General features: G+C 50.0%; 1 protein-coding gene across 1 annotated transcript in view; it reads left to right on the top strand.

Moving 5' to 3' along the window:
* PADI1 (peptidyl arginine deiminase, type I) overlaps nucleotides 1-25926 on the top strand; it is a 54290-nt gene extending 28364 nt beyond the window's left edge. The window contains exons 2-16 of the mRNA XM_006883601.1: nucleotides 1026-1206; nucleotides 2426-2498; nucleotides 2959-3020; nucleotides 6177-6294; nucleotides 6390-6515; nucleotides 8074-8246; nucleotides 8330-8433; nucleotides 9466-9589; nucleotides 9855-9962; nucleotides 11680-11831; nucleotides 19474-19618; nucleotides 20535-20628; nucleotides 21779-21858; nucleotides 22658-22783; nucleotides 25693-25926. Coding sequence (XP_006883663.1) covers nucleotides 1026-1206; nucleotides 2426-2498; nucleotides 2959-3020; nucleotides 6177-6294; nucleotides 6390-6515; nucleotides 8074-8246; nucleotides 8330-8433; nucleotides 9466-9589; nucleotides 9855-9962; nucleotides 11680-11831; nucleotides 19474-19618; nucleotides 20535-20628; nucleotides 21779-21858; nucleotides 22658-22783; nucleotides 25693-25926 — 1900 coding nt within the window. The remainder of the gene's footprint in view (nucleotides 1-1025; nucleotides 1207-2425; nucleotides 2499-2958; nucleotides 3021-6176; nucleotides 6295-6389; nucleotides 6516-8073; nucleotides 8247-8329; nucleotides 8434-9465; nucleotides 9590-9854; nucleotides 9963-11679; nucleotides 11832-19473; nucleotides 19619-20534; nucleotides 20629-21778; nucleotides 21859-22657; nucleotides 22784-25692) is intronic.
* The last annotated feature ends 402 nt before the right edge of the window (nucleotides 25927-26328 follow it).

Here is a 26328-nt window from a genome sequence, read left to right as displayed (position 1 = left end):
TTTAGCTGATAAATGCTCTGAACATAGTGCCACCAGGGTTCTGTCTCGCTTCTCTGGAAGGTTTATTGTCTGGACGATTCTCAAGGGTCAAGGAAAGAATGACTGAAGGAGGCTATGTAGACAAACTTCCTCCAAGCCTCAGCCTCTCACAGGTCTGACCTGTGAGTATACTTGACTATGGGTGGTGACCTTGAGGCTGAGGGCTGTACTGTAGCAGATGGTGGAAGAGAACCCAACATGGAAGAGAGGGGGAAGCACCAGCAGGTCGTTCCCTCGCTCAGCTTCCCCTCCAACTATGAGCACCACTGGATCTACTGCCTCGTGTTCCCCATGGGAGCTCGGAACCTAGTCCAGTGCACAGGTCATGTTCATTTAGGGGGAATGGTGAAGGACAGGGTGCCCCCCCTCAGGGGCCGGTTGCTTTAGCTGGAATGTGGCTTGTTTGTGCTGTGTGTGGAACACAAAGGAGGGGCACAGACTGGGAGACCAGTGATGGGCATGATGGGAGGTGGTGGCCAATTGTCCTTCCTGTTGTTGGAAAGTGTGGAAGTGTCAGGGCAGGAACAGACTTGGGAGTTTGTGCATCCCAGTCCAGAGATTTGCCATCTCTGATCTCTAGAAACCTGGGATCCAGAGAGGTGACTGTGAGAGTGAAGAGGTTAAATCACAGGGCCTCTGGCTCACCCCTCTTTCTTACCAGCTTTAACACGGCAGCTGCTCTTTCTTCTATCTTATGTTCTGGGTCCCTTAGGGGGTTTCCTTTGATCAAGGAGCCCCATACTTAAGCTTAACAATCACTGATCTGGTCTAACCCATTAGACTACAGATTGGGAGACTGAGGCTTGAGGGAAGTGATGTGCCCAGTGTGGCTCATGTGGCAAATCAGTGAGGAACCTAGCCAGGGTCCTTCAGTCTGCACACTAACACAGCCGGAGTGCTGTGTGAACAGCCTGCCACCCGAGCCCCGAGCCCCGTCCCCAGCCCCTCTCCTGAGCCCCTGCCCCCTCCTGTTGTCCTCCCTGCAGTGATGTACCCAGGGGCGCCAAGTTCTTTGAGGTCACTGGGAGCTCTGGAGTGGATCTCTACGTGACCTTTGACTCTGCGCATGTGACGGAGCCCCAGGGCAAGTCCCACTGGCCCCTGGACGCTGATGTGGATGTGGTCGTGTACGTGAAGGAAGCCAGTAGGATCCTAAATGACTACAAGGTAAGAGGCTGCACCCCTCCTCCTACTCCTTCTCAAGCACCTCCACACGCGTACTATGCACACGTGGTCCCCACAAAGCTTTTCCCACTCACATCACATGACACATCCTAACACAACCTCACAGGCACCCAAACACAAACCAACCCAGAGCCACCGTGTCGCACGCACGCTTACAGACAGGGAAGTTGTTCTCTGCCATGGAGACCCCGCTGGCTTATCGTAACCCCCCACACTGGACTAAAGCACTCCCTGGACCTGCACCACCCCGTGATCTGTTGCAACGTGGGTCACTGTGATCCATACGGTCTTCTGTGGCTGATTTTTTTAAGTAGATCACCAGGCCTTTCTTCCCAGTAGTTCTTGGTGTTCGGCGCAGCACACAGGCCCCTGCTGACAGGAGTGGTGGCTGCGTGCAAGGAAGACGAGACTGCGCATGCTCAGCTGACACACAGCCCCTCCATACAAGCCCCCTCCCACCCGGGCGGGACTCCATATCGATACCCTGGTCATCACACGCACAGATGCACAGACGTGTCCGGACGTGCACATGCGTGTCCCACAGCTAAGCAAACCTTTTTTACAGACAGTTTTAAGCACAAATGATAGTCTGTCTTGGACTAACCCCCTCGCACACTCAGTGACCAGAACCTTTCTTCAGCAGCAGGGCTGAGCTAAGGAGAGGGCAGATCACACGGCCTGTTAACAAACCATGTGGCCGCGAGGCCCTAGCAGCCTCCTTGTGACTGTGTTCTGTCCAGTGGGACCTCCCTGAGGGGTGCTGTGTGTCCCTGGTGAGAGCACTAAGCCTGCGTTATGATTTATCATCAAAGTTCAGTTACCATCGGCTTGTTACCATGAGGATTGAGACCGTTCCCATTTTACAGATGAGCAAAGAGAGACCTAGAGAAGTGACAGCTGCTCCTGGTTTTCTCTCTGACATACCCCGAATGTCCAGTTGCTCTGCCTGGGGCCAGCCCCCCCCCCCCTTGCCCCTGCCCCCTTGCTCCTCAGGTCAGCTCTGGCAACAGGAGATGTTCACAGTTTCTCCAGCTGGAGTAGAGAGCTCAGACTCCAAACTGGGAGCCTTGAATCTTGGGACTTCAAAGCAGAGAGGACTCAGGAGTCCTGATGCCTACCTGCCTTTAAGAAGAGCTGCTAGGGTCTGTCCTTCACCTCTGCCACCATATTTGAAGGTGACATGTTGACTATCTCCCCACAGGTGAAAGTCTCCTACTATGAACATCAGGAAGATAGTGCCCTGGGCCAGGGGGTGCTCTACCTCACTGGCGTTGGTAAGTTCCACCTCTGACTTTGTCCCTCCTCATTGGCTGTGTGTGTGGTTCTGACTCAACAGTATACAATAACGACACCAAGTCAAACCTCAACGTAGCCAGCTTTCACTAGTGCACATGCAAGAAGTTTAGGGCCTACTCACAAATTATGAGAGTCCAGGACCCCCAACGCATGACTTAGAAACCTCAAGGCCGCCTCAATAACCATCAAAAGCTGGTAATTCAACCTGCACAGGTAGTCCAAGACTTTGGTCCCGTTTCATCCAGAGCTACAGAGGTCCTCCACACCCAGAGCCTCAGGGGGCTGCCACCAGGGTCCTAGCTCTGAGTATGGTACCCAGAGCAGGGTTTCCTAGCTCTGATGAGCTGAAAAGGCGGGAAGCTTGCTCTGGTTTGGACCATCTGGTGGTGAAGACAGGGCTGCAGGAGCCCCTGGTAGCCCCACTGTGTTCCCTTTCAGACGTCTCCCTCGATGTGGACAGGGAGCGCACGGGCAAGGTGAAGAGGAGCCGAGGAGACAAGGTAAGATGTCATGGGTGCCTCAGGACTGCACAGGTGACAAGCTAACCCTGGGAGGGTGCTGGGATGGGGTCGATCTTGTTGTTGTTGCTGCTTGTTGTTGTTAGGCACCAGCAGGTTGGAACCGACCCGTAGCTAACCGTCCAGCGGGTCTTCAGAGGCAGTAAATCGTCTGGGGGGAGATGGTCCTCTTTCTCCCAAAGAGTAGCTTGTGGATTCGAACTGCGTACCTTTGCTTGGCAGTGCAATTTCTTACCCATAAGCCACCAACACTCCCTAATAGTGGCTTAAGCCCCTTACAACCTACTGCCACCAAGTCAATTCACACTTGGCATCCTTGCACTGAACCTCCAAGCTGTGGGTCTTTATAGGAGGACACTCCCCTTCTTTCTCCCACGAAGCAGCTGGTGGATTCAAATCACTGAATTTTTGTCCCCATGTTAAGCACTAGGCCATGAGGAGTTTTACTAGTAGTGATCTGTTAGGTGCCACTGAGTTGGCTACAGCAGATGGAAAACTTACTCAATCCTGCACAATCTCCACCATACTCAAGTCGGTCTTTCTCTCCTTGACTTCCTCTCTGCTTTTCCCAGCATGATGTCTTTTTCCAGTAACTAGCACCTCCTGGCAACATGCTCATAGTATGTGAAGTGACATTTCACCATCCTTGCAGCACTGCTAAATTGTCACAAGTGGGCCTTAGCTCACGCTATGTGACTGGTTTGCTGTGTGACTTCTGGAAAGTAGCTTATACTCTCTGGTCTCCCTTGTGTCATAGTCGGGATTGGTTCTTTGGCTTGCTGCCATTCCTGACCCGCGTTTGGACCTCTAAACATAGCTGGTTCTTTGTAAATGGTTATTGGATGACTTGGCGGAAATGGTTACTGCATAAATGTGTGTGGACAAGGAGAAGCCAAGGCTGTTTCTGGCTGAAGGATGACTGGGTTTCTGGGAGAGAATTCCATAGAGGTCGGCTTCAGTCAGACCCTGAAGGGAAAGCAGGAAGATGGGTGGGCTTGTGGCATTACCCTCTGGGCAGTATCTGGAAGCTATCCCAGCAGGAATACAAGGTACAGTTTGTAAGGAAAGATCCCATTTCTGGGATCACTGCCCATTTTGGTCAGTGTGGGTTGTGAGACCTTGTGGACAAAGTGAAGAAGCAAGGTCACCGTGCGTGGTTGTGCAAGTTGCTCACTGCACAAGGCAGCAGTAGCCCTGTGCTGCCCTATCCACCTTGGTTTGAACCACAGCTTTAAAAAAATGGGTGCTCTAGTCCACAGTCAACATTCTTGGTACCAGCAGCCAGGAAATCAAGAGACGAATTGCGTTGGGGAAGTCAGCTATGAGGGACCTCTCAAGAGTACTGAAGAGCAACGACAGGCTGGAGACTAAAGTACACCTGATTAGGGCTATAGTCTTCGCAATTAGGTGCTATGCATCGGAGAGCTGGACAGTGACTAGGGATGATAGAAAGAGAATTGATGCCTTTGAGCTGTGGTGCTGGAGAAGAGTTTTGAATTGCTAGGAGAACAAACAGGTGCCAGAATGCTTCTTGGAGTCAAGGATTCTGAAGCTTCGTCTGACATACTTTGGGCTTGTTGCAAGGAGGGACTGGTCCTTGGAGAGGGACATCATGTTAGGGAGAGTGGAGGGACAGTGCAGGAGAGGAAGACCCTCGATGAGATGGATCGATTCTGTGATTGGGGTGGTGGGAATGAGTGTATTGGAGATGGCGAGGTTGGCACAGGATAGAACAGCGTTTAGTGCTCTTGTACATAGGGTCGCTATGAGTGGCAAGCAACTCAATGACACATAACAACAACAAGTCTCTCCCAAGTCTTGTAGTTGTTTTCAAAAATCATTGTTCTGAGTGCTTCATTGTATTCTGTTGTGTGAATGTACCACACTTTCTCAATCCATTCAGTTGTGGTTGAACATTTTGGGCTGTTTGTATATTCTTGTGATAGTGAATAATGATGCTATAAATATTGATGTACAAATCTCCATTTGTGTCTCTGTTCTAATTTCCCTGGGGTATATTCCTAGTAGTGGAATAGCAGGGTCATATGGAGTTTGTATTTTCAACTTTTTGAGGAAACGTCAAACTGCTTTCCAGAGTAGTTGCACCAGACTGGAGAGCGTTCTGTCGAGTGAACCATATGCATAATGCGTAAGACGGTATTGTAAAAATCCAGGGATAGCTAGTAAAACATGTATGGGGACCCAAGAGAGGATGGGGCGGAAGCAGAGCGGTGAGGATGAGTAGGGGTGAAACCATAGGGTTGCACAATTTGATGGGTGGAGGGAAGGGGTAAAGGAAATTGGAAAGATCCAGCAGGGACCTAAAAAGACAGGATAATCACGGGCACAGTTCAATGATGATTAATTTTATAAAATATAATGCATGGGAATGATTGTATGAAACACAATGTGAATGAAGAATAGTGTGAAACACAATGTATATAAACTTTGTAAGCAAACCAATATGAAAGAATTTTTTTTAAAAAAAAAAAAGATGGGAGCTCACCTTCAGAGCCTCTCTCTTCTCTCTTCTGCAAGGTGGGGAATTGAGCCCTGCTTTATAGGGTCTGGAAGTACACCAGGGAAAGTACTGGTACACAGAGGTAGTTCCAGCCATCTCCTTGCCTCAGCTTGGACCCTTGTCTGCAGAGCCACAGGTGGACATGAACCTGACCTTTTAGGGACCTCTGTGGGACAGGTCCCATAAAAGTGCTGAACATTGGGGTGGGTGGGGAGAAGGGTGCAACAATGAATGGAATTCCAAAATCTCTGTAGATGTTCATTGAAATGAAAAATAAATAAATTTTTTTTAAAGTGCTGAACATGTGGCAGGTCTCCCAGGAATTCTTCAACTCTCACTCCTATCAAGGTCAAGGTGATGAAGCCTCTGTTCCCCAGTCAAATCCAAGTTCAGCAGGCTGAAGGGGCAACATGTGAAGGGCGGACAAGCCTTCCGGGTTTAGTTGGGCAGGCTGTTCACTGCAAAAGATACAGTGACTCTGGCGCTCGAGACCCAGCATTTAGGCTGTCCACAATCACTGCTCTCTTTAAGCTAATAAAGCAGCCAGTCTCTGGCCATGCCCAGAGCCCCTTCCAGGGTGCCCCCGACCCTGACTGAGGCTTCCTGTTTGGCCACAGAAATCCTGGCACTGGGGTCCTGAGGGCTATGGGGCGATCCTTCTGGTGAACTGTGATCGAGACCTTTACAGCTCCGGGGAGCCTGACCATCGAAACAGTACACTCTCATCGCTGGCCGGTGAGTGTCAGGGGAGTTGTTCTGGAGGAGGACAAGTGTGAGAGGGGAGCCTGTGAGCGGGTGTGGGTGTTGTCTGAAGGGGTCACTCTCCCCAGACCTGCAGGACATGTCTCCAATGGTGCTGACCTGTGATGGTCCGGACAAGCTCTTTGACAACCACAAGCTGGTCTTGAGCGTGCCCTATTCTGATTCCAAACGCGCGGGAGTCTTCTGTGCTCGGGGTGAGTGGCCTGCCGGAACCTCTTCTCTCCCTGCACCATTCTCTGCTTCCAAACCCTTTCCCCCCATCTTCCTTCCTCTAATTGTCCCTTTGTTGTACCACCCTTAACTCCAGCTAACCCACAGTCCACTCCGATAGGACACAACATGGAAAACTCCCACCAAATCCCACGCTGTGAGTTGATCCTGACTCACAACAACCCCGTATGTTACTAGAACTGTACTCTTTATGGAGGCAGATCACCAGGCCTTTCCTCCATGGCACTATGGGGATTCAAACCACTAACCTTGAGGTTGGTAGTAAGTAGTTATGTGCAGTCTGGCTCACCAAGACCCTACTGGACGGAAGAGGACTGCCCCCTAGAGTTTCCTGTGGGAACAGCTCACCAGCAGAGCAGCTGGAGGCTTCAAATCACTCACCTTTCAGTTAGTGACCAAGTGCTAACCCATTGCAGCACCTTTTACATTAGCAAGAGAGCAGAAAAGCCCGGAGACACGGTACACAACGTTATTGTTGGGTACCATCGAGTCAGGTCTGACTCAGAGTGACCCTGTGGACTTCGGCACAAGGCCCTGCACGCTCTGCGCCCGCCTCTCCACCACTGCTGGGCTTAGTGAACCTCCTTGTTGCAGTCACTGTCGATCCACTACATTATATGTGAGCGTTTCAACCACCATTTTCATGTTACAGAGGGGCAAAGTGAGGCGAATTCACTGTCTCGAGGCCACAATCTATCTGGGGTGGAGTAAGCTTTTGAACTGTGGACTCTTGAGCACCCAAATCCCCCTCTGTCCACTGCCTTGACCCTGTCCCTCAGCACCCCCGCCCCGGGTCATTCCGCATGGGCTGGCTCTCATGTGTGCTGAACACCGACCATGCAAGGTGGACTGGGGTGAGAAGCAGCCAGGCTGCAGCTCAGCACCCCCAAGCCCTAAAGCCCAGCTAACTAAAACAGGATTTTTATCCATCAACGCCTATGACTGAAAAGAATAAAACACCCACCAGTCCCTAACCTTTCAGTGCTTTTACTCATTTTTATTAATAGAAAGGAGCCTCTCCCACCCCTTCTGTCTCCCCTGTCATCCTCCTCTGTTCACGTCAACCCAGAACTCGTTGTTCCAGTACACGAGCCTGGCAGGCCCTGGAATGTTCTTTCATGGCCACCAATGGGGGGCCACTGAGACAGGGGCCCCGACTTGAAAACACTTGGTGTGACGCCAGCAGCATAAGCAAAGTTTCAAAAAGTGAACTGACAACTTCCTGTCACGAATGAGAGCTTAACAAGATGACATTTCCCAGACAACCCGCAGGGGGAGAAGGCAGAGGTGGAACCACCTGCCTGGCGCCGTACCCTGATTCCTTTAAAGTGTACCCTAACCCCAGGAGAGAGGTAACATTGGCCCATTTTACACATGAGGAACTAAGGCTCAGAGAGGTTGAACGCTGGGCCAAGGTCACACAGCTCACACGCAACACAGCAGACTTCAGCATAAAGGTGAATCTGTCCTCAGCTCCCTGACCCTCCTGTCCCAGCGCCCCCCTGACTCTGATTCTCCTAGGTGGGAATTCTTTCTCGAACTACAAGCAGGTGCTTGGACCTCAACACCTGTCGTACGAGGTTGAGCGGCAGCCGGGGGAGCGGGCAATCAGCTTCTACGTGGAGGGGCTTGCCTTCCCAGACGCAGATTTCTTGGGGCTGGTCTCCTTCAGCGTCAGCCTGGTGGACACGGGGGTGTGTACAGCGTCGGGGCTCGGGGTGGGGCTGAGGGTCTCTGAGGACTTTCAGGGCCCACAGGTTCCTCCTTCTCCCCTCAGACCCTGCCAGAGGCGCCCCTCTTCACAGACACTGTGACCTTCCGTGTAGCCCCCTGGATCATGACCCCCAACACTCAGGCCCCCTTGGAGGTGTATGTATGCAGGTGAGCCCCTAAAACCTGCTGAGGTCGGCCTTGCCCTTCAGTTGCAGAGATATGAAGGTGAATGTTGCATTTGGGGTTGGTTTCACACTGAGACTAGATGGATCCAATTGCAAGCACCCTGGGTGCAAAGCTGAGTACAGGACATGGGCAGGCTGGCTCAGGCAGTCAGCAACCCCTTCCTCATCCTGAGCAGCTACGGTCAAGGTCCAATTCACTGGTCCCAGCACCAGCATCTCTGGTTTTGTGCTGTGCCTTCTCCAGCAACTCTGGTGATCTTGGATTTAGTCTGGGCAATGGGGCCAAGGTCTGGTGGCTCTGGTGGCTATGGTCATGGCTGAGCCCTTGCTCTGAAGTGGATCAGTCCCTGAAGAGCTAGGCACCTGCTTGCTGGAGCCCCCGCTCTGAAATGGATATGCTCCTGTACTCACTGAAGAGCTGGGGACCTGCTTGCCGGATCTGCTGTGAACCCTGCGCTGGTGAGGAAGGGCTGGACCTGGCTTGCAAAGCCATTCCAGGCCTGTGTGTCAGAGCCAGGGGAAGGGCCACAGTGGAGCTGGACACAAGAGAGAAGGCTGAGAAGGGTTGGTCAGACAGGTTTGCTCTGCTTACATGCATGCATGATCCATAGTGATCCATTCCTTTCATTTGTTCACCAATCCACCCTTCTGCTTAGGCTGATTGGGTGACACAGAGGTAGATGGGCCTGCCCGCCCCAATTCCACAACCTCACCTGGAGAGATTCAGTCCCTAGGTCACCTCCTTGAGGGTTCCTTCCCTGACTACCCAGCAGCTGGGCACCCCCGCGTGCGGCTTACTCTTGATGTTATACAGCCTGGTGTGATCTGGGGACAGTATTTGTCTCTTCTATTTGTCCGTGGGTCATTCTAGGGCAGGCACTGTGTCTGAGCCCTGATGTCTTGGGGCCACACAGAGCCTCACTTCTGCCATCACTTCCCCATCACTTCTGCCTTCAGACTTGAAGGCCAAGGCCACTTCCAGAGGTCACGGTTGCATTTCCTGTCCTCTCCACAGGGTGGAAGACCTGCATGGCTCCAATAAGGCATTCTTGGAGGATGTAGCCAATCTGGCATTGAAAGCCAACAGCGAGATGGTCATCTGCCCTCAGGTGGACAACCGGAATGACCGCTGGATCCAGGTGTGAGCACAAGCAGAGCCTGGCCCTGAATTAAGGCCTGAGGGGAAAGGCTAGATAAGTCTGGGTCTTGGGGCTCAGGGCAAGTAGCCTGGGGACAGCTTCTCAGCTTCCAGAATGCATCCTCTCCTGGCCAGGGTTCCTCATCTCCACCTCTCTCCACCCCCACTACCCCCACCACCCAGGCCCTGGCCCCCAGCCCCAAGCCTGGCAGATTCCCATGTTGTATCTGACAAGGTCACTGTGGACATACCTCCTTTCCTTACAGGACGAGATAGAGTTTGGTTACATCGAGGCCCCGCATAAAGCGTTTCCCGTGGTCTTTGATTCTCCCCGAAACAGAGGTCTGAAGGATTTCGCCTATAAGAAGATTCTGGTATGTGGCAGAGGACAGACCGGGGAACGCTGAGAGGACCCTCCTGTGGGTCACCTGTCAGTCAGGCTTGTCCAACCCCATGGAAGGGATTCTGATTCATGGTGACCCCATGGGCTCCAGAGTAGGATGGTACAACACAGTAATTTTTAAAGATATCTTTCTTGGTTTCCATATAATAATTCCTTTACATTATTTTCATTCGTATACATTGTGTTCTATACAGTCATTCATTTGTTAAAACTGGTTTGGTTACAAAGTTTATATACATTGTGTTTCACACTATTCTTCATTCACATTGTGTTTCATACACTCATTCTCGCACATTATGTTATTATATAAAATCAGACACCACTGGACCTTGGCCATCACTACCCTGTCTTTTTGCCCAGGTCCTTCCCATTTGCTGCCCCCACCTCTCCCTTTACCCACCAAACTGTGCAGCCTTTTTGTGACTGATTTTCCACAAATAGATCCCAAAACTTTCTTCCCAGGGCCCTTTGGGTGGATTCGAACCTCCAACTTTTTGGTTATCCATTTGCAGTACTCAGAACTCCCAGTCTTACCTCCTGAGCTTGATATTTTGGGCCCTGGAGACCAGGGTGTGAGGAGAAAGGACACAAACTGTCAGCAAACTGGAGAGCCTGCGGGGTGGTATGGGCATGGGATGCAAATGATATGCAAAGAACATGCAAATGTACAAACATCTAGTCAATGGTGGTACAGAAATGCACTAAAGCCCAGGTCTGGAGCTCATGGTCATGGCCACTGCCACAGAGCTCACTCACAGCCCGTCTGTGTACCTGTCCTACTCCCCCAGTACTGGGGCGATGCAGTGGGATAGTGAGTATGACGGGGAAGCTTGTGGGCACACGCAGGGACATACAACCCAGCAGGACCAGGGATGTGTCCCGGAAGAGGTGACAGTGATCTTTGCAGGGTGAGTCTGGACTAATTGGGGCCGAGTGGTGTGGGGGCTTTGGTGGGCAGTGGGCTTGATCCCAGGCCCGTCTTGACCTGGTGGAGCCAGGGGCATTTCTCACTGACTTGTTCTTATCTTCATTATTTCCTTCCTTCTAAATTCCTTGGGTTTAACTGGCTGTTCTGTTTCTAACTTGACGTGGAAGCAAAGATATTTCAACTCTTTTTACTCCCTATTCTTTCTAACATACATGTTTTTAGAAGAGCCCCAATGGTGCCTAGAGTTAAGCTGTAACCTGCTGACCAGAAAGTTGGTGATTCAGATCCAATCATTTCTGGAGGAAAAAGACTTGGCAATCTGCTTCCATAAAAATTCCAATGTAGAAAACCCTACGGGGCGGATCCACCCTGTTGCCTGAGGTCACTATGAGGGGCACTCATAACATGCCCAGTGTTAGCAGCACACCAGTGATGGCCCGGCAAGGCTGTTCCGTCAGCCCCTCTTTATCGCTTGTTGTTTTCATTGCTTTGCACTTCCTCATATTCTCTGATTCCCACCTGGATTTCTTCTTTGACCCTGGACTCCACGATCTCCAAACATTTGGGCCCTTCCTGCTTTCTTTCTGTTGCCAACTTTTGCTTGGGTTGCAGGTGGTCTGAGAACAGGAGATTGCTAATAAATAGGTGCAGGTTAACCTTCAGGCATGGAGAGTTTAGTGGTTCTGGGAGAGGGGTTTTCAGAGCTTTCTTTCCTGTGCTGACCCCTCCTTTTCGGGGGCTCTTGCTGGTCCTCCCCTAGGGCCCTGACTTTGGCTTTGTGACCCGGGAGATCTCGTCTGGCAGGATCTCGAGCCTCGACTCTTTTGGCAACCTGGAAGTCAGCCCTCCTGTCACTGTGGGGGGCAAGGAGTACCCCCTGGGCCGGATCCTCATTGGCAGCAGCTTCCCCAGGTGAGAGCCTGAGGTGGGAGGGGGGCCACCCCAAACTACTCCCCCTCTATTTGAGCACCTTCTTCTCCATTATCCATAGAATTTCAGGATCAAAGACTCAGAGTCCCCGAACCCTAGACTCCAAAGGCCATGAAGCCTGAGGCCAAACTAGTGAACCACAGGTGGCATAACTGACTTGCGCTAGAGTTCTAAGCTTAAGGTTGGCAGTTCAAATCTACCCCATGGTGCCTCAGAAGAAAGGCCTGACAATCTCTTATATAAAGATTGCAACCTAGAAAATGCTATAGAGCAGTTCTCCCCTGCACAGGTGGGAGCAAAGTGTCAGATTTGACTCAGCAGCAAAGAATTTTCAGTGGCCTGTACTATTTTGGCCTGACAAACTTAGTTAGTCGTGGATCCAAAAGATATTCATTTTAGCAGGAGGCCTGATTTCTGGGTTCTCCTTAGAAATTAGGAGAGTTGAGCAAGAGCTGTGCAATCTGGCATGGGAGCAGAGGGGTGGACCTGCTCACCTGTCCAATGAGGGGATCAGATGGAGACTATGTTCAGTGGTGCTTGGAAATGTCCAGGGAGAGTGTTTGTAGGTAACTGTGTCATTGTTCAGGATACCAGGGTAATAGAAGTAACTGGATGGGTCCCACCCTGGACAGGACACAAGGTGCCCGGGGCTTAAAGCTTAGGCAGGTGGCAGTGTCTGCTGAATGCCACTGAGTGGTCCCCGCCCTGCCTGCTGACAGCTGAGGGGTGGAATGTGCAGTGCAGGATCCCAGCGGAGGCCTGTACCTCCTGGCTGGAAGTCACACTCACATGGGTTGTGTTTGTGCAGGAGACTAGCTCACACCCTAGACCCTGGCCTGCTATCTCGTTGTGGCACAGAGGAGTCCGCAGGACCTGGGTGGGGGTCACACAGCCGCAAGTGCTGAAGCTGGCAGTCTCAGGGCTCTGGCACCAGCCCCAGGCGTGTAACCCGGGTGCCCCTGCTGGGTGCCTGGGGCAGAGCTTCACCGTGCTGGTGACTCATGCTCAGGTCCTGCCCTGCGTCCTGCCCACACCTCTGGGGCGGAGGCACCATGAGGCCTCAGCGCCACAAGCAGAGACTCTAAGGGAAGGAGCACTGATTCTGAAGTCAGACTTAAGTTCAAGTTCTGGCTCTGCCGCTTATGAGCCACACGATTTGGGGTGCATCACTAGCCAGTGCTTATCACGGTATCTGGCACATAGTTGTTATTGTTGATCGTCTTTGAGTCGAGTACGACTCACTGCAACTCTATGAACAAAAGACCTAATGCCTTTCCATAATTGTCATCATTTCTCCAAGTTCATAGAGTTTCCATAGGCACGTGGATTAGGAAGTGGATGCCACTCCTGCTTCCAAACCTGTTTTGCATCTGGGAGCTCCACCAAACGCTGTCCACATTGAGAGACCATTATGGCATTTGATACCCCAGTGGCACAAGGTTCAGCATCACAGCAAACCTGGGTTACCTCAGTACAGCAAATTGACGAAGAGGGATGTACAAAGTAGAAGAATGTTCCTCCAAGTATAACAACACTAGTCTCCCTTAGCAGTGGTTAAGTGTCATCAAGTCGAATACGACTCATAGTGACCCTATGAACAAAAGACCAGAACTCTATTCTCTAATTAGCATCACTTCTGTGTGATTATAAAATTTATAGAGTTTCTAGAAGCATCCGTTTTAGGAAGGGGATGCCACTTCTTCTTCTAAACCTGAATCAATCTGGAAGCTTCTCCAAACACTGTCCATTGCTGGGTAGCCGTTACGGTATTTGACACGACTGTGGCACAGTGTTCAGCGTCACAGCACCTTCAAGTTTACTCCAACTACAGCAAATAGACAAAGCAACTGCTGTAACACTTAAAGAATAGTTTTTCTAAAACCAATAAATTTTGAGAGTTTTAAAGACACACGCTTGAGCAGGCCTTCGCCCTTGGGTCCTTGTTAGCTAATAGGGGCCAAAGGCCAACTGACAGCTGCTGCTCACGAGTTTCCAGGCCAGCCACACATAGTAGGCACTCAGTTAACAAAAGCATTTATGCCACGTTGCTATGTGATAGATGCTGTGGAAATATTGGAGATGCAAAAGTGAACACAATCGATAGAATTTCTATCCACTGAGTGAAAAAAAATGATTTTGTAGGCCAAACCTCAGTCTTTTCATCTGTGAAATGAGATTGCTGTCATCATTAAGTGACATACTTAGTGTGAGAAGCCTACGGCAAGCACCGAGTTGATGCTCAAGAAATGTCCTGTCCATTCTCTGCTCCTAGTTACTCGGGCTCTACACTGACCTCTACAAACTTCTTTCAGCAATTCTGCCCCCTGCTGGCAGCTCTGATAAAGACTCGACATCCAGGACAGCATTCCAAGGGAGATTCTTATCCTTTCCCCAACCTTTCTGTTCCTGCCGCTTCCTACTAGGGAATATTTTCTTTTTCTAAGACTATCTCTGCTTCCTACCATCTCACTGTAGCAGCTCTGTGGGAGAAAGAAGCTCTGAAAACCCACTGGGTGGTGCCCTATCTGCCAGTTCCAACTCAGTGGCATATAACATCATGAACAACAACAACCAGCAATATTAAAATGACAGGAATACAAGATAATTTTTCTCTTAATCTCATCCCCAAGCCAAATATGCATTTTCATCGTATACTACCATTTAGCCACGTCTCCTCCTTGTCTTCATTCTTGGAGTGTTCTGGTTTTATATAGACCAGGCCACTTGAATGTCAGTTTGCTGAAATGTGTGGATTGTGTGTGGCTGTGATGCTGGCAGCTGTGCCACCAGTATTTCCAACAGCAGCAGGGTCGCCATGGTAGACAGGTTTCAGAGGAGTTTCCGGCCAGAAGAGCAGGACGGTCCATGCACTTCTGAAACAGCAGGCCTTTGGGAGCCCTGCGAATGGCGAATGATCACTGTTGGGCACAGTCCCGTAAGATGAGCCCCTCGGGTGGGAAGGTCCTCAAAACGTACCTGGAGGGGAACTGCGTCGACCAAGTAGAGTTTACCATAGTGACGTGGAGGGAATGAAGCTGTGACCCAACGAAGGGCCTTCCTTTACTGAGGTGGCAAGACTCAAAATGGAGAGGAACAGCCACAGACGACCCTTCAGTGATTGGAATGTGGAGTATGTGAGGTAGGAAACTGCAAAACTGGAAGCTGTAAGAAACCCTGCTTGCTGAAACTGAAGAAGACCTGAAGCGCCTGCTGCAGAGTGTCAAGGCCTACGATATGGATTGAGGCTCAATGTCAAGAAGACAAATATTCTCACCACTGGACCAATTGGCAGCATCAGGATGGATGGTGAAGAGATTGAGATTGTACACAGCTTTAGCTTGCTTGGCTCCACAGTCAACAGTCTTGGCACCAGCAGCCAGGAAATTAAAAGGTGCATTGCCATGGGAAAGTCTGCTGTTAGGGACCTCTCCAAAGTACTGAAGAGCAAAGGTGTCTCTCTGGAGACTAAGGTGCATCTGATACAGGCCATGGTCTTCACAATCACTTGTTATGCATCAGAGAGTTGGACAATGACCGAGGAGGATAGAAGGAGAATTGATGCCTTTGAGCTGTGGTGCTGGAGAAGCGTATTGAGAATACCATGGACTACTAGGAAAACAAACAGATTTGTCCTGGAAAGGGTTAAACTGGGTGGCTCCTTGGAGGCAAGGATTCTGAGGCTCCGTCTAACATACTTTGGACATGTTGTGAGGAGAGACAGGTCCTTGGAGAGGGACATCATGCTTGGGAGGGTGGAGGGACGGCGCAGGAGGGGAAGGCCCTCTATGAGGTGGATTGATTCAGTGACTGGGATAATCAGGATGGGAGTGTCAGAGACAGTGCGATTGGCACAGGACAGAACGGAGTTTAGGGCTGTTGTACATAGGGTCGCTATGAGTCGCAAGCGACTCAACGGCACATACACATAACAACAACAAGAAACGAAATGGGATGTGGAGCAATCGACACCCTAGGCATTATGAGTGAGACGAGATGGACTAGTGCTGGCCATTTTGAATAGGACAGTCACAAGCTTTACTTAGATAGGAATGACAAATTGAGGGCGGATAGTGCTGCAGTCATCGTCAACAAGAGCCCATCCTTCCCGAAGCTCCATCCAGTGAGTGATAGGCTGCTGTCCAGACACACGCGTGGAAGACCAGTTAACACACTTCTACTCAAATACACACACCAGTCACTAGAGTCAGAGGTGAAGAAACTGAGGGTGTCTGTCAGCTTTTGCAGTTTGAAATGTATTACATGCACTCAAGATACATTAATAATAATTGGTGACTGGAATAGCCAAGTTGGAAACAAAGAAGGGCCTGGTAGGTGAAAAATATGGCCTAGTGATAGAAACAAGGCTGGAAATTGCATGATAGTATTTTGTTCAAAAAAATTGACTTAGTTCTTGCAAATATTTTCCCAAACTGCCAAAATGTCACCACTACAATGGTAACTATATATATGGATCTCAACTGACAGACTACACGGGAGTCAGCTCAGCTACATCTGTGGAGAAATAACAGCAGTCAGAGCAAAGCTTCCTAGCCACCTATTAATCATACGCAAGTCGAAATTAAAACTGAAAAGAAATGGCCGAGTTCTGGTGGCCTAGTGGCAAGAAGGTGTACTGCAATCCCAGAGGTGCACGGTTCAAATCCACCAGATGCACTGCTGGAGAAGGAGGAACTATCTCCTCCTGTACCAGTCAGATGTGATTTAACGGTACACACAACACACACACAAAATAATAAAATAAAATAAAAATAAAAAGCTGTTTCCTTTAAAAACAAAAACAAAAACCCTTGATTTTAAGAAAAACCAAAAAACTGAAAAGAAATGGAAACAAGTCCATTAGCATTGAAATATGACCTTGAGTTTATGTCACTTGAATTTAAAAAACATTTCAAAACTACGTTTGATACATTGAGCACTAAGGATTCGTCACCAGATGAGTTGTGTGATGGCATTGAAAACATCAGCCATTGAAGAAAAGTCATTACGAAGACAGAGGAGAATAAAAAGCCCAAAATGGACATCAAGAGAGACTGAAACTTTCACTAGAACATATTATTGTTGTTAGGTGCTGTTGAGTTGAGCTCGACTCATAGCAATCCTATGAACAACAGATCTGAACCCTGTCCTATCCTGTGCCATCTTCATATTTCTTGACACATTAGCGCCCATTGTGGCAGTCACCGTGTCAATCCACCTGGTCAGGGGTCTTCCTCTCCTTTGTCAACATTCTACCTTTCTGAGCATCACGTCCCTCTTTAAGGAATAGACCCTCTTAGCAACATTCCTGAAGTATGTGAGGCAAAGCCTCGCCGTCCTGGTCTCCAAAGAGAACTAGAATGTAGGGAAGCCAAAAGAAAGAGAAGAAATGCTTAACAGGTAAGAGAACTGAACAGATGTTTTCAAAGAGCAGCTCAGGACACACTGAGGGCATCAGTGGCTTGTGCTTTGGCAAAGATGGTGAGGACAATGCAAGGGGGCCAGAGTGTCAAGCGCCCCCCTTCATCTTTCCATGTCAGTCCCTCCCTCAGCTACTCAATAATGACTTGAAAATACTCAGACCTCATTTCAGGAGCCGGAGGATTGTTGTTGTTATGTGCCATCTAATTGACTGTAATTAATTGCGACCCTATGGTGAGAGCTCTGTTGGCCTAGTGGATAGAAAGTTATGCTACTAAGCCATGGGTGATTTTAATCTGCGGCTCTCAGGCCTGGTTTGAATTTATTTTGGTCAAACATTCTTCCAGGCGGTATAGCACTGGTCTGTCCATTTGCTGTACAGGGATAACTCATGGTTGCTGTGATGCTAAACACTGTGACACTGATGTGTCAAATGCAATAATGGTTGCTCATGGTGGACAGTGTTTGGTGGAGCTCCCCGATTAGAACAAGCTTGGAAGCAGGAGTGGCATCCACTTCTGAAATAGCTTGCCTCTGGAAACCCTATGGACTTGGAGAAACCATGAAAGTTATACAAGTGTTCTGGTCTTTTGTTCATAGGGTCACTATGAGTCGTTTACGACTCGACAACACTTAACAACAACAACAACATGAACAGCAGAGCTGAACTCTGTTCTGTCCTATGCCATCCTCATCATCTCTGACATTTGAGTCCACCATTACCACCATGTCAATCCATCGTGGGTGTCTTCTTCTATTACACTGACCCTCCACCTTTCTAAGCATGATGTCCTTCTCCAAAGACTGTTCCCTCCAAACAACATGCTCCAAGAATGTGAGACAGAGTTTTACCATTCTCACTCTGATTTCACTTTCACCAAGAAAGACTGTCTGATGATCTCTTGTCAGGGGATTGTTGTTAGGTGTTGTTGAATTGAGCACAACTCATAACAACCCGATGAACAACACATTTGAACCCTGTCTTATCATATGCCATCTTCACACTTCCTGACACACTAGAGCTCATTGCAGCTGTCACCATGTCAGTCCACCTGGTTGAGGGTCTTCCTCTCCTTTTCCAACCCTCCACCCTTCCCAGCATCATGTCCCTCTCCAAGAAATAGCCAATGCCAGCAACATGCCCAAAGTACATGAGGCAAAACCTCATCATCCTTGCCTCCAATGAGCACTCTGGCTGCACCTCCTCCAAGACATATTTATTCTTCTGACAGACCGTGGGATGTTCAGTGCTCTTCTCCAACACCACAGTTCAAAGGCATCAGTCTAAATGCCTGAGACAGTGGTGGTCAAACTTTGACATGTACAAGACATGCCTGAGATGCTTAGGAAATATTTGACTGAGGGAGGGAAGACTAGGTCCCCTCTTTGGTTTTGAGCATAAGGCTATGTGATTCTTGGGTGAAGGCCCAACCTTTCTGAATCTCACAGATTGTGAGATTAGGATCTTGGTTCCCTTTGCCAAGTGGAGCTCCCTCCATGGATTTGTTTCCTGGAAGAGGTGGGGAAGGAAGTCCTTGAATCATGTTGTTACAATATGCTGTCACAGCTGACCCTCCAGCAGGTTTTCAGAGGCAGTAAAATCACACCAGGGAGATTGCTTGTCTTTCGAGGAGCAGCTCGTAGGTGTGAATTGTATGCCTTTAGGTCACTACTAAGCCACCAGAGCTCCCTTTAGGCCTTGGAGAGGGTATTTTAGGGTAAGGGAGGCAAGGTCGCTCTGGGGTGTTGGTCAGTATCTGGAGGCTGTACCTGGAGGCTGTACTTGGAGGCTGTACCTGGAGGCTGTACATGGGGGCTGCATCTGTGGCCGCATGGAAGCCCCTGCCTTGGGCAGTTCTGTAGCAGCCAATACAGTGAGCAGGGGGTACCCTCAAGGCTACACAAGACCAGTCCCCTCTGTGTCAACCTCATCTCCTGGGGCATTTCCCCAGCACGCTTCTGGCCTTGGTTTAGGCTCAGAGCTGCTGGGATTGGAAAGGTGGTTCAGCCTCACCAACTTAAAGCTGCATATAGTTTGCACTGTAGTTTCAGCTCTCCGAGGCCCAGTTTTCCCCATCTGAAAATGATGACAAAAGAGGGCCCATTCAGAGGATAGTGACGAGGCTTGAGATGCACACACAGCACCCATGTTGTGCCAGCATGCAGCCAGCTGGTGGTGACAGTCGCTCTCTCCTTCCCTGACCAGGTCCGGGGGGCGGCGGATGTCCAGAGTGGTTTTCAACTTCCTAAAGGCTCAGCAGGTGCAGGCGCCTGTGGAACTCTACTCGGATTGGCTTTCCGTGGGCCACGTGGACGAGTTCCTGAGCTTCGTCCCCACCTCAGACCCAAAGGTATGTATGTATGTGTTCACCCTTCTTGGCTAAGCCGTCTTTGCTCCTGCCTGAGCGGATGGAACAAAACACAGCAAAGCTACCTGGAACCAACTCAACCCCTGTGTCCAGGGTTCACTTAGGGTTAGGGCAACCTTGAGACTGAGTTATGTCAATCCTGGAAGGCTTCCTGGAAGAGATCAGCGTCTCAGAGCAGAACACACTGATGGGCATTTGCTTAGACTCAGATTCCTCAGACAAGAGTCAGGAGGGTGCTGTTAAGACTTGGTAATATTTACTCAGTATCTACTATGAGCCACAGGTTTTAATTCATTTGGTTCTCCAACAAGCCCAACAGGTAGGTACTAGGGTCACTGTCCCTGTTTTACAGCTGAAGGAACAGGGTCAGAAGAAATGGACAATTAACTTATCTGAGGTCACCCACAGTCTTTAAGAGACAAGATAGGATCCAGACTCAGACAGTGAGCCCTACGTGGATTCAGACTCTCACAGTGAGCCCCACATTCACCACCCAGTTCTGCTGCCCTTGCAGAGCAAGGGCTTGGTGGTGGTTACTCTTTGGTGAGCAGGTGGTTACAGCCCTGTGTGCTGACCAAGCTTTGACAGAGGACACAGGGGCTGCTAGATCAGAAACAAAGGAGCTGTCCCTTCTACCAGTGAAAGAGAAGAAAATGCTAAACTGGTTTTGAAGAGGGCAAAATCGAGTACCTGGTGGCCAAAGTGTAGCAGGACAGTGGGGGGCATGGAGAACAGCCCTGAGTGAACATTAAGAGGACCAGGGAGTTCCAGACACTCTGCAGGCTTGGTGGGAACAACTGAGCATAGAGTAGCCTACAAATGAACTGGCTTCCAAACTCAGACCCCTCTTGAGGCCTCTTCATCATTTAAGGAGAACTTATTGTTCCTTCTGTGCCAGGGCTTCCGGCTGCTCTTGGCTAGCCCCAGTGCCTGCCTCAAACTGTTCCAGGAGAAGAGAGAGGAGGGCTATGGAGAGGCGGCCCTGTTTGACGGTAAGTACCAATGACTGGGTGGCCTGCCGCATGGAACCTGCCTGGGCTCTGGAGTCTTCCTTTAGCAGATTGTGTGCCTTGAGGACAGCTATCACTGACTCACCTGTCACACTCAAGTGGGAGCTAAGCTATTCCTTTCTCGGATCAGGGATGGGAAGCTTAGAGGCTGGAAACATCTCGAGCACACAGCAAGGGGGCAGTGCCTGTGCGCAGACTTCCTAGGAGAGAAAGAACACTGGATGAGAGCTCTACTGGGTGCCTGATCGCTGGCACGCACTTTCCTGTCCTCATCGCTGTCTCCATTACCCTCTTCTTATTCCTTCTTGTGGAAATGAAGATCAGTGCCTTGTCTAGGGCTGCACAGCCAGGAAGCAGCAAAGGACGAGAACTCAGGCTTGGGGGTCAGGGCCCCTCTATGGAACCACCTTCAAGGACCTACAAATATGGCACCCACCACAGGCTTCAGTCTTCTGACCTGAGGAATTGATATCAGAAGGGGTATGGTATAGCTTTTGGAATCCAAAGTCCTGCGTTCAAATCCTGCTCCTGCAATCACTGGCTGTGGCATCTTATATATTCTGAGTTTCTCAATGTGTCAGTTTTTCTTTGGATTGAGGATAATAACTAGACGCTCTGAGGAGCTCTGGTGCACTGCTACTAGGAAGGCCACACCTTTTTGGTGGTTTGAATCCAACAGTGACTCTGAGGAACATTTTCCTCCCATGCAATTTACAGCTTCTGAAATAGCCTTACTGGAGGGTCAATCTTGAGTTGATTCTGAGTCAACAGCAGAGCAGAGCAGAGAGAGAGAGAGAGAGAGAGAGAGAAACTGTTGTGGTTTTTGTTTTTTTGTTTTTTTTAAATGAGTGCTGAATTAAGCAGGGATCCCAGAGGGTGCTGACAATTCCACAATGGCTGGACTGGAATTTTTAGGCCACATCTAGGAGGTCCTTCCCAGAAGTGTGAGGAGTCTCTAATCCATTACCATCTTTTATTTCTAACAAGAGCCTTTCTCTGGAGGATTCCCAGCTTTTCATTTTCTCCATCTTTGTCTAACTTTGAACCTGAAGTGGAGGAAAATCCTGGTCTGGATTATACAACCACAAACTCAAAATGGGTCCAGGTTCTAATCTCATGTAATCTCTTAAAGATTTGAAATACAGGAAGAAGATAACCATTAATGAGCTACTGAGGGACAAAACCCTGCGGAGTAACAATCACTATGTACAGGTGAGGGGCTCTGCCCTTAGAACCCTTAGTCTAATGGAAGAGTCACAGGAACTCCCAGTCTGATGTGGGAGACCCTGGTCCTGCTCTGAGAAATGACTGATATCTTTGGATGCAACATGGGATTCTCACAGAAGGAAGGGCTATGGTGGAGAAATGGGGCCTTTCCTGGGTTAGGAGAAGGAGTCCTGGTGGCATATTGCGTTATAGAAGAGGTGCTAACCAAACAGTTAACAAATCCACCAGTTACCTGAGGGAAGAAGATGAGCGTTCTTCTCCCTTATAAGGGTATGCAGCCTCTGAAACCTGATGAAGAGGTGCTATGAGGTGGAACTAACTCAGTGGCATTGAATTTGGTTAGGTTTGTTTGGTTATTGGTTTTTTGGGTTTTTTTGCTTGTGAGGTAAGAGTGAGTAGAATGAGAAAGTGTCAAGAAGGGACAGGGCTTGCTCCAAAGATGTGTTTGCAGGACCAGGTGTAAGGAGGAGCCCTGCACTTCCTCTCTAGACTATTGGAATGGGACAGGAGTAGAAACCATTCTGAATCTGTGGCTGGAACTATAGGGAGCAGTGACAAGGGCTTCTGAAAATAAGATCTGCCTAGGTCCAAACTCAGCTCCACACCTCCCAGCTATGACCAGTCTCTTGAGCCTCAGTTTCCCCATGTGGGTGTAGCAATGGCTCCCACGCCACTAGGCTGTGTAAGGAGTGCAGGTGTGAGGGGTTGGGCTGGACCCTGCACTGGAGATGCCTTCCTTGTCTGTCCCCGGGTGGGCTCCGGCTGCCTCTCTTCCTGTTCCCAGAGCTGCATCGACTGGAACCGGGAGGTGCTGAAGCGGGAGCTGGGCCTGAAGGAACGTGACATCATCGACATCCCCCAGCTCTTCTCACTGTCTGCCTCTGTTGCAACAGCTCTCTTCCCTGATATGGTGAGAGCCTGGTCTCTGGCACTTGGAGGGTCACCCAGGGCTCCGGGGGAGAACCCCTCTCTGCACAGGGTAGGCTAGGCTCTGCTGACCTCCTCAGTGTTTGTTTTCTGGCTGATAGAAAATATTCCCAAGATTCCTGGGTGATGCCAACAGTTTTCACTCTACTACTACTCTGAAAGTTGGAGGTTCAGATCCACCCAGGGGTGCCATGTAAGAAAGACCTGGTAATCTACTTCTGTAAAGATTACAGCTAGGCAAACTGTAGGAAGCACAGTTCTGCTGTGTGACACAGGTGTCACCAGGAGTTGAAACCCACTAAGAACAGTGATAAGACATTTCCATGGTCACAGAAAATCATAATGGCCCCAGAGCAGTGGGACTCAGCCAGGGGCCATTCCTCCCCACCTCCCATCTCCGAGGGCATTTTTGATTGTTGCAATGTGTGGAATGCTACTGATACTTGGTGAGTAGAAGCCAGGGATGCTTTTAACCACACTATAATGCACAAGACAACCACCTTACGACAAAGGGGTTTTTTCTCCCCACATGAAACAAGAAAACATAGTCTAGTGCTAAATGTGTCTGCTCTGTTTCTGGGTTTCTTCTGCCTTTTCTGCCCTCCTCTCTGTTCCCCAGTGGGGGGCTCTCTGGTCCAGGCAGGCCAGAAGATGCTGCTGCTGGCTCTATTTAGCTTAGAGCAGCTGACCCACTGATATGATCTCATGTGGGATGCGCCTGAGTGAAGGTATCCATGCAGGCCAGGCCAAAGTGCTCACTAAGACCTTGGGAGAGGATGTTGGGGTATTGGAAGCCCAGGGAGGATGGTCTCCTAAGGATAGGAGAAAGACGTTCCCACTTTGAACTGGGGCTTTTAGCGTGAACATTGCTCTCTGGACAGACTGAGGGTTTAGAATAGGCCCTAATTGGCAGCAGGGGAGATAGCACTTCCCCAAAGTTCCTGTAAGGACAAGTTTTCCCTGTTGTGGGGGTTGTCTGTGCATTGTGTGGTGCATCATAGCATCCTTGCCATCTACCAACTAGAGGTCAGGAGCACCTCTCCTTGTGACAACCAACAATGCCTTTGGGGGTAACATCCCCCTGGTTGGGGCCCGCTGCCATGAGGTACTGGTGTCACTGGAGCTCTCTGTGGTGAGAGAATGTTCTCTCTCTGTGCTGTCCAACGTGACAGCCCTGAGCCACACAGGGCGGCCACACACTTGAAATGTGACTGCTTTGGCTGAGGAATGAAAAAGTTTCATTTTCTTTAGTTTCCATTTTAGTAGTCACGTGTGGCTAATGCTGACCACGTGGGCCAGGGACTGCCTGGCTCTGGTTCTGGATGAAGCGTGGGGGGAGGTCTAGGCTGGAGCCCCTGACCTGGGTCTTTGGGCTGCGGCCTTGACCCTCCTTGATAGGCACCCGGTCTGTGGGACTCTCTCAAGTCTAGATCATTCTAAGATTCTATTACTCAGTCTAGAGAAGGACCTCAGCACGTCCTCATTGGGAGGGGACTCAGAGGGCATGCAGCTAACCCCTTATTTAGGGAGATGGGGAAATTGAGGCCAGCTGAAAGAGAGTGGGTAACTTGCCTGAAGCAGAACTGGGACTGGGCCCCATCTCCTAGTTTCCTCTTCTCGGGAGGAAGCAGAATCTGGGCCAGCTATGGCTCTGAATCCTTAGTCGTCTCCACACTTTTGTTCCCCTGAGCCCTGCATGGTCTAGCCCATCAGTGGGCAAGTGGATAGTTCAGGACCAAGGCAATGGGGCTGACCAGGGGCTTCTTACAGTTTCTTGTTGGTCTCAGTCATAGACACCTGCGCTGGACAGATTGGGGGACTAAGCCTAGGAGTGACAGGATTCAGGACAAGCCATCCCACCCCGAGAGAACTTAAAACCACTCTCTGTGCTGTGGGTCCATACAGGCCCCTTTGACCAGAGGGAAGTCCCTTAGACTTCTGGCCATCAGGCTGAACTGAAACCTCCCTCAAGAAGCCTCCACACTGCTGTACTTGGGAGACCTCTCTTCCTCAATGTTAGGACCCCAAACCAAGTCCATAACTGAGGAAGTCGAGCTATCATCAGTCATCAGATCAGCTCTCCGGACTCCCAGCCCCTTGTCCCAAACCCTTAGCCTCTCAGGAGGCCCCAGTGCCAGGCAGAGAGAATGTGAAGAACATGGATTTTGGCATGAGTTGGACCTAAGTTCACAATTTTGTCCCACCATCCCCTGGCTGGTGGCTTTAATTGCATTACTTAACCCTGTCTTGACCACAGCCTCCTAGGGGAACTGAGTTTACGGATGATATAACTGGCATATAGAAGATGCTCAGTAAATGGTAACAATGATCAGGGCTGCCCGGAACTGTTGACTAGGTTGTGTACTGCGCAAGGGCACAACCTATGAAGTTATTCATACTGTAAACTTTGAAGACGTGTATTTATTTTACATATTTATGAAAATTCTGAAAGATGGAAGAAAGTCTTGGAAGAAGGGATGACTTTGATTCAAATGAAACTGTGTGGGTTATTGACAGCCTTGGCTACCATTAATCTTTCCATCCAACTGTGAATCTGTTTCTTTTTGCTTCTCCAGACCCTTTCTGAGACCCATGGTGTTGTATAGGTCAGTAGTTCAAATTCACTGTTCAAATGCTTTGTTCACATACAAAGTTCAAACGCTCTGAGGGAGAAAGATGGACAGGCTCCTCCCACAGACATGTACAAGGTGGAGGGTTGATATAAGTTAGAAATGACTCAATCAGTGGCAGTGAACCCTAGTTCTTGAGGGGCCCAGCCTGCAGTCGAGGATAAGAGAAACTTCTGGATGGTCAGAGCCAGAGTCTAGCAGGGGTCCTTGGTATTGTGACCACAGGCAGCTAAGCCTCATCCTTGCTTGCTTTCTTCAACAGGTCAACATGGTGGTCTTAGGCAAGTACCTGGGCATCCCCAAGCCCTTCGGACCCATCATCAATGGCCGCTGCTGCCTGGAGGAGAAGGTGCGGTCCCTGCTGGAGCCACTGGGCCTGCGCTGCATCTTCATCGACGACTTCCTTTCATACCACGAACTCCTAGGCGAGGTGCACTGTGGCACCAACGTGCGCCGGAAGCCCTTCTCCTTCAAGTGGTGGAACATGGTGCCCTGAGCTGCTCCCCACCAGCCATCCTCTCTGCCCACCTGCTGGGAAGCCCCAACAGGATGAGGCCAAGGCATCGCCACCTGGCCTCCATCCTCTTGGAGGACCCTGGGCGCCTCTTCCCAAGTGCCCGCCGATGTATGGCCACTGTGGGCACCAGGGAAGAGGACTGGAGAGCCCACACCCACCTCTGACGGGTTCTGCCCAACCCAGGAGGAACTGCCCTCCCTTTGTCCTTACCTCATCCCTGCCCATGGTCCTAGAGATGCTGAGAGAGATCAGAACAGCCTTAGCACCCTCAAGGATGGCTGTGGGTGACTTCAGCAGGACTTTGGATTGTTGCTGTTAGCTGCGTCTACGTGGCTCTGACGTGTGACAGAATGTGGTGTTGCCCAGTCCTGCCATCTTCGT

Source organism: Elephantulus edwardii, unplaced genomic scaffold (assembly GCF_000299155.1).
Source record: "Elephantulus edwardii isolate Elephantulus edwardi_28Jun2011 unplaced genomic scaffold, EleEdw1.0 scaffold00028, whole genome shotgun sequence".
Classification (NCBI taxonomy): domain Eukaryota; kingdom Metazoa; phylum Chordata; class Mammalia; order Macroscelidea; family Macroscelididae; genus Elephantulus; species Elephantulus edwardii.
This window is presented reverse-complemented; position numbering and strand designations above follow the sequence as displayed.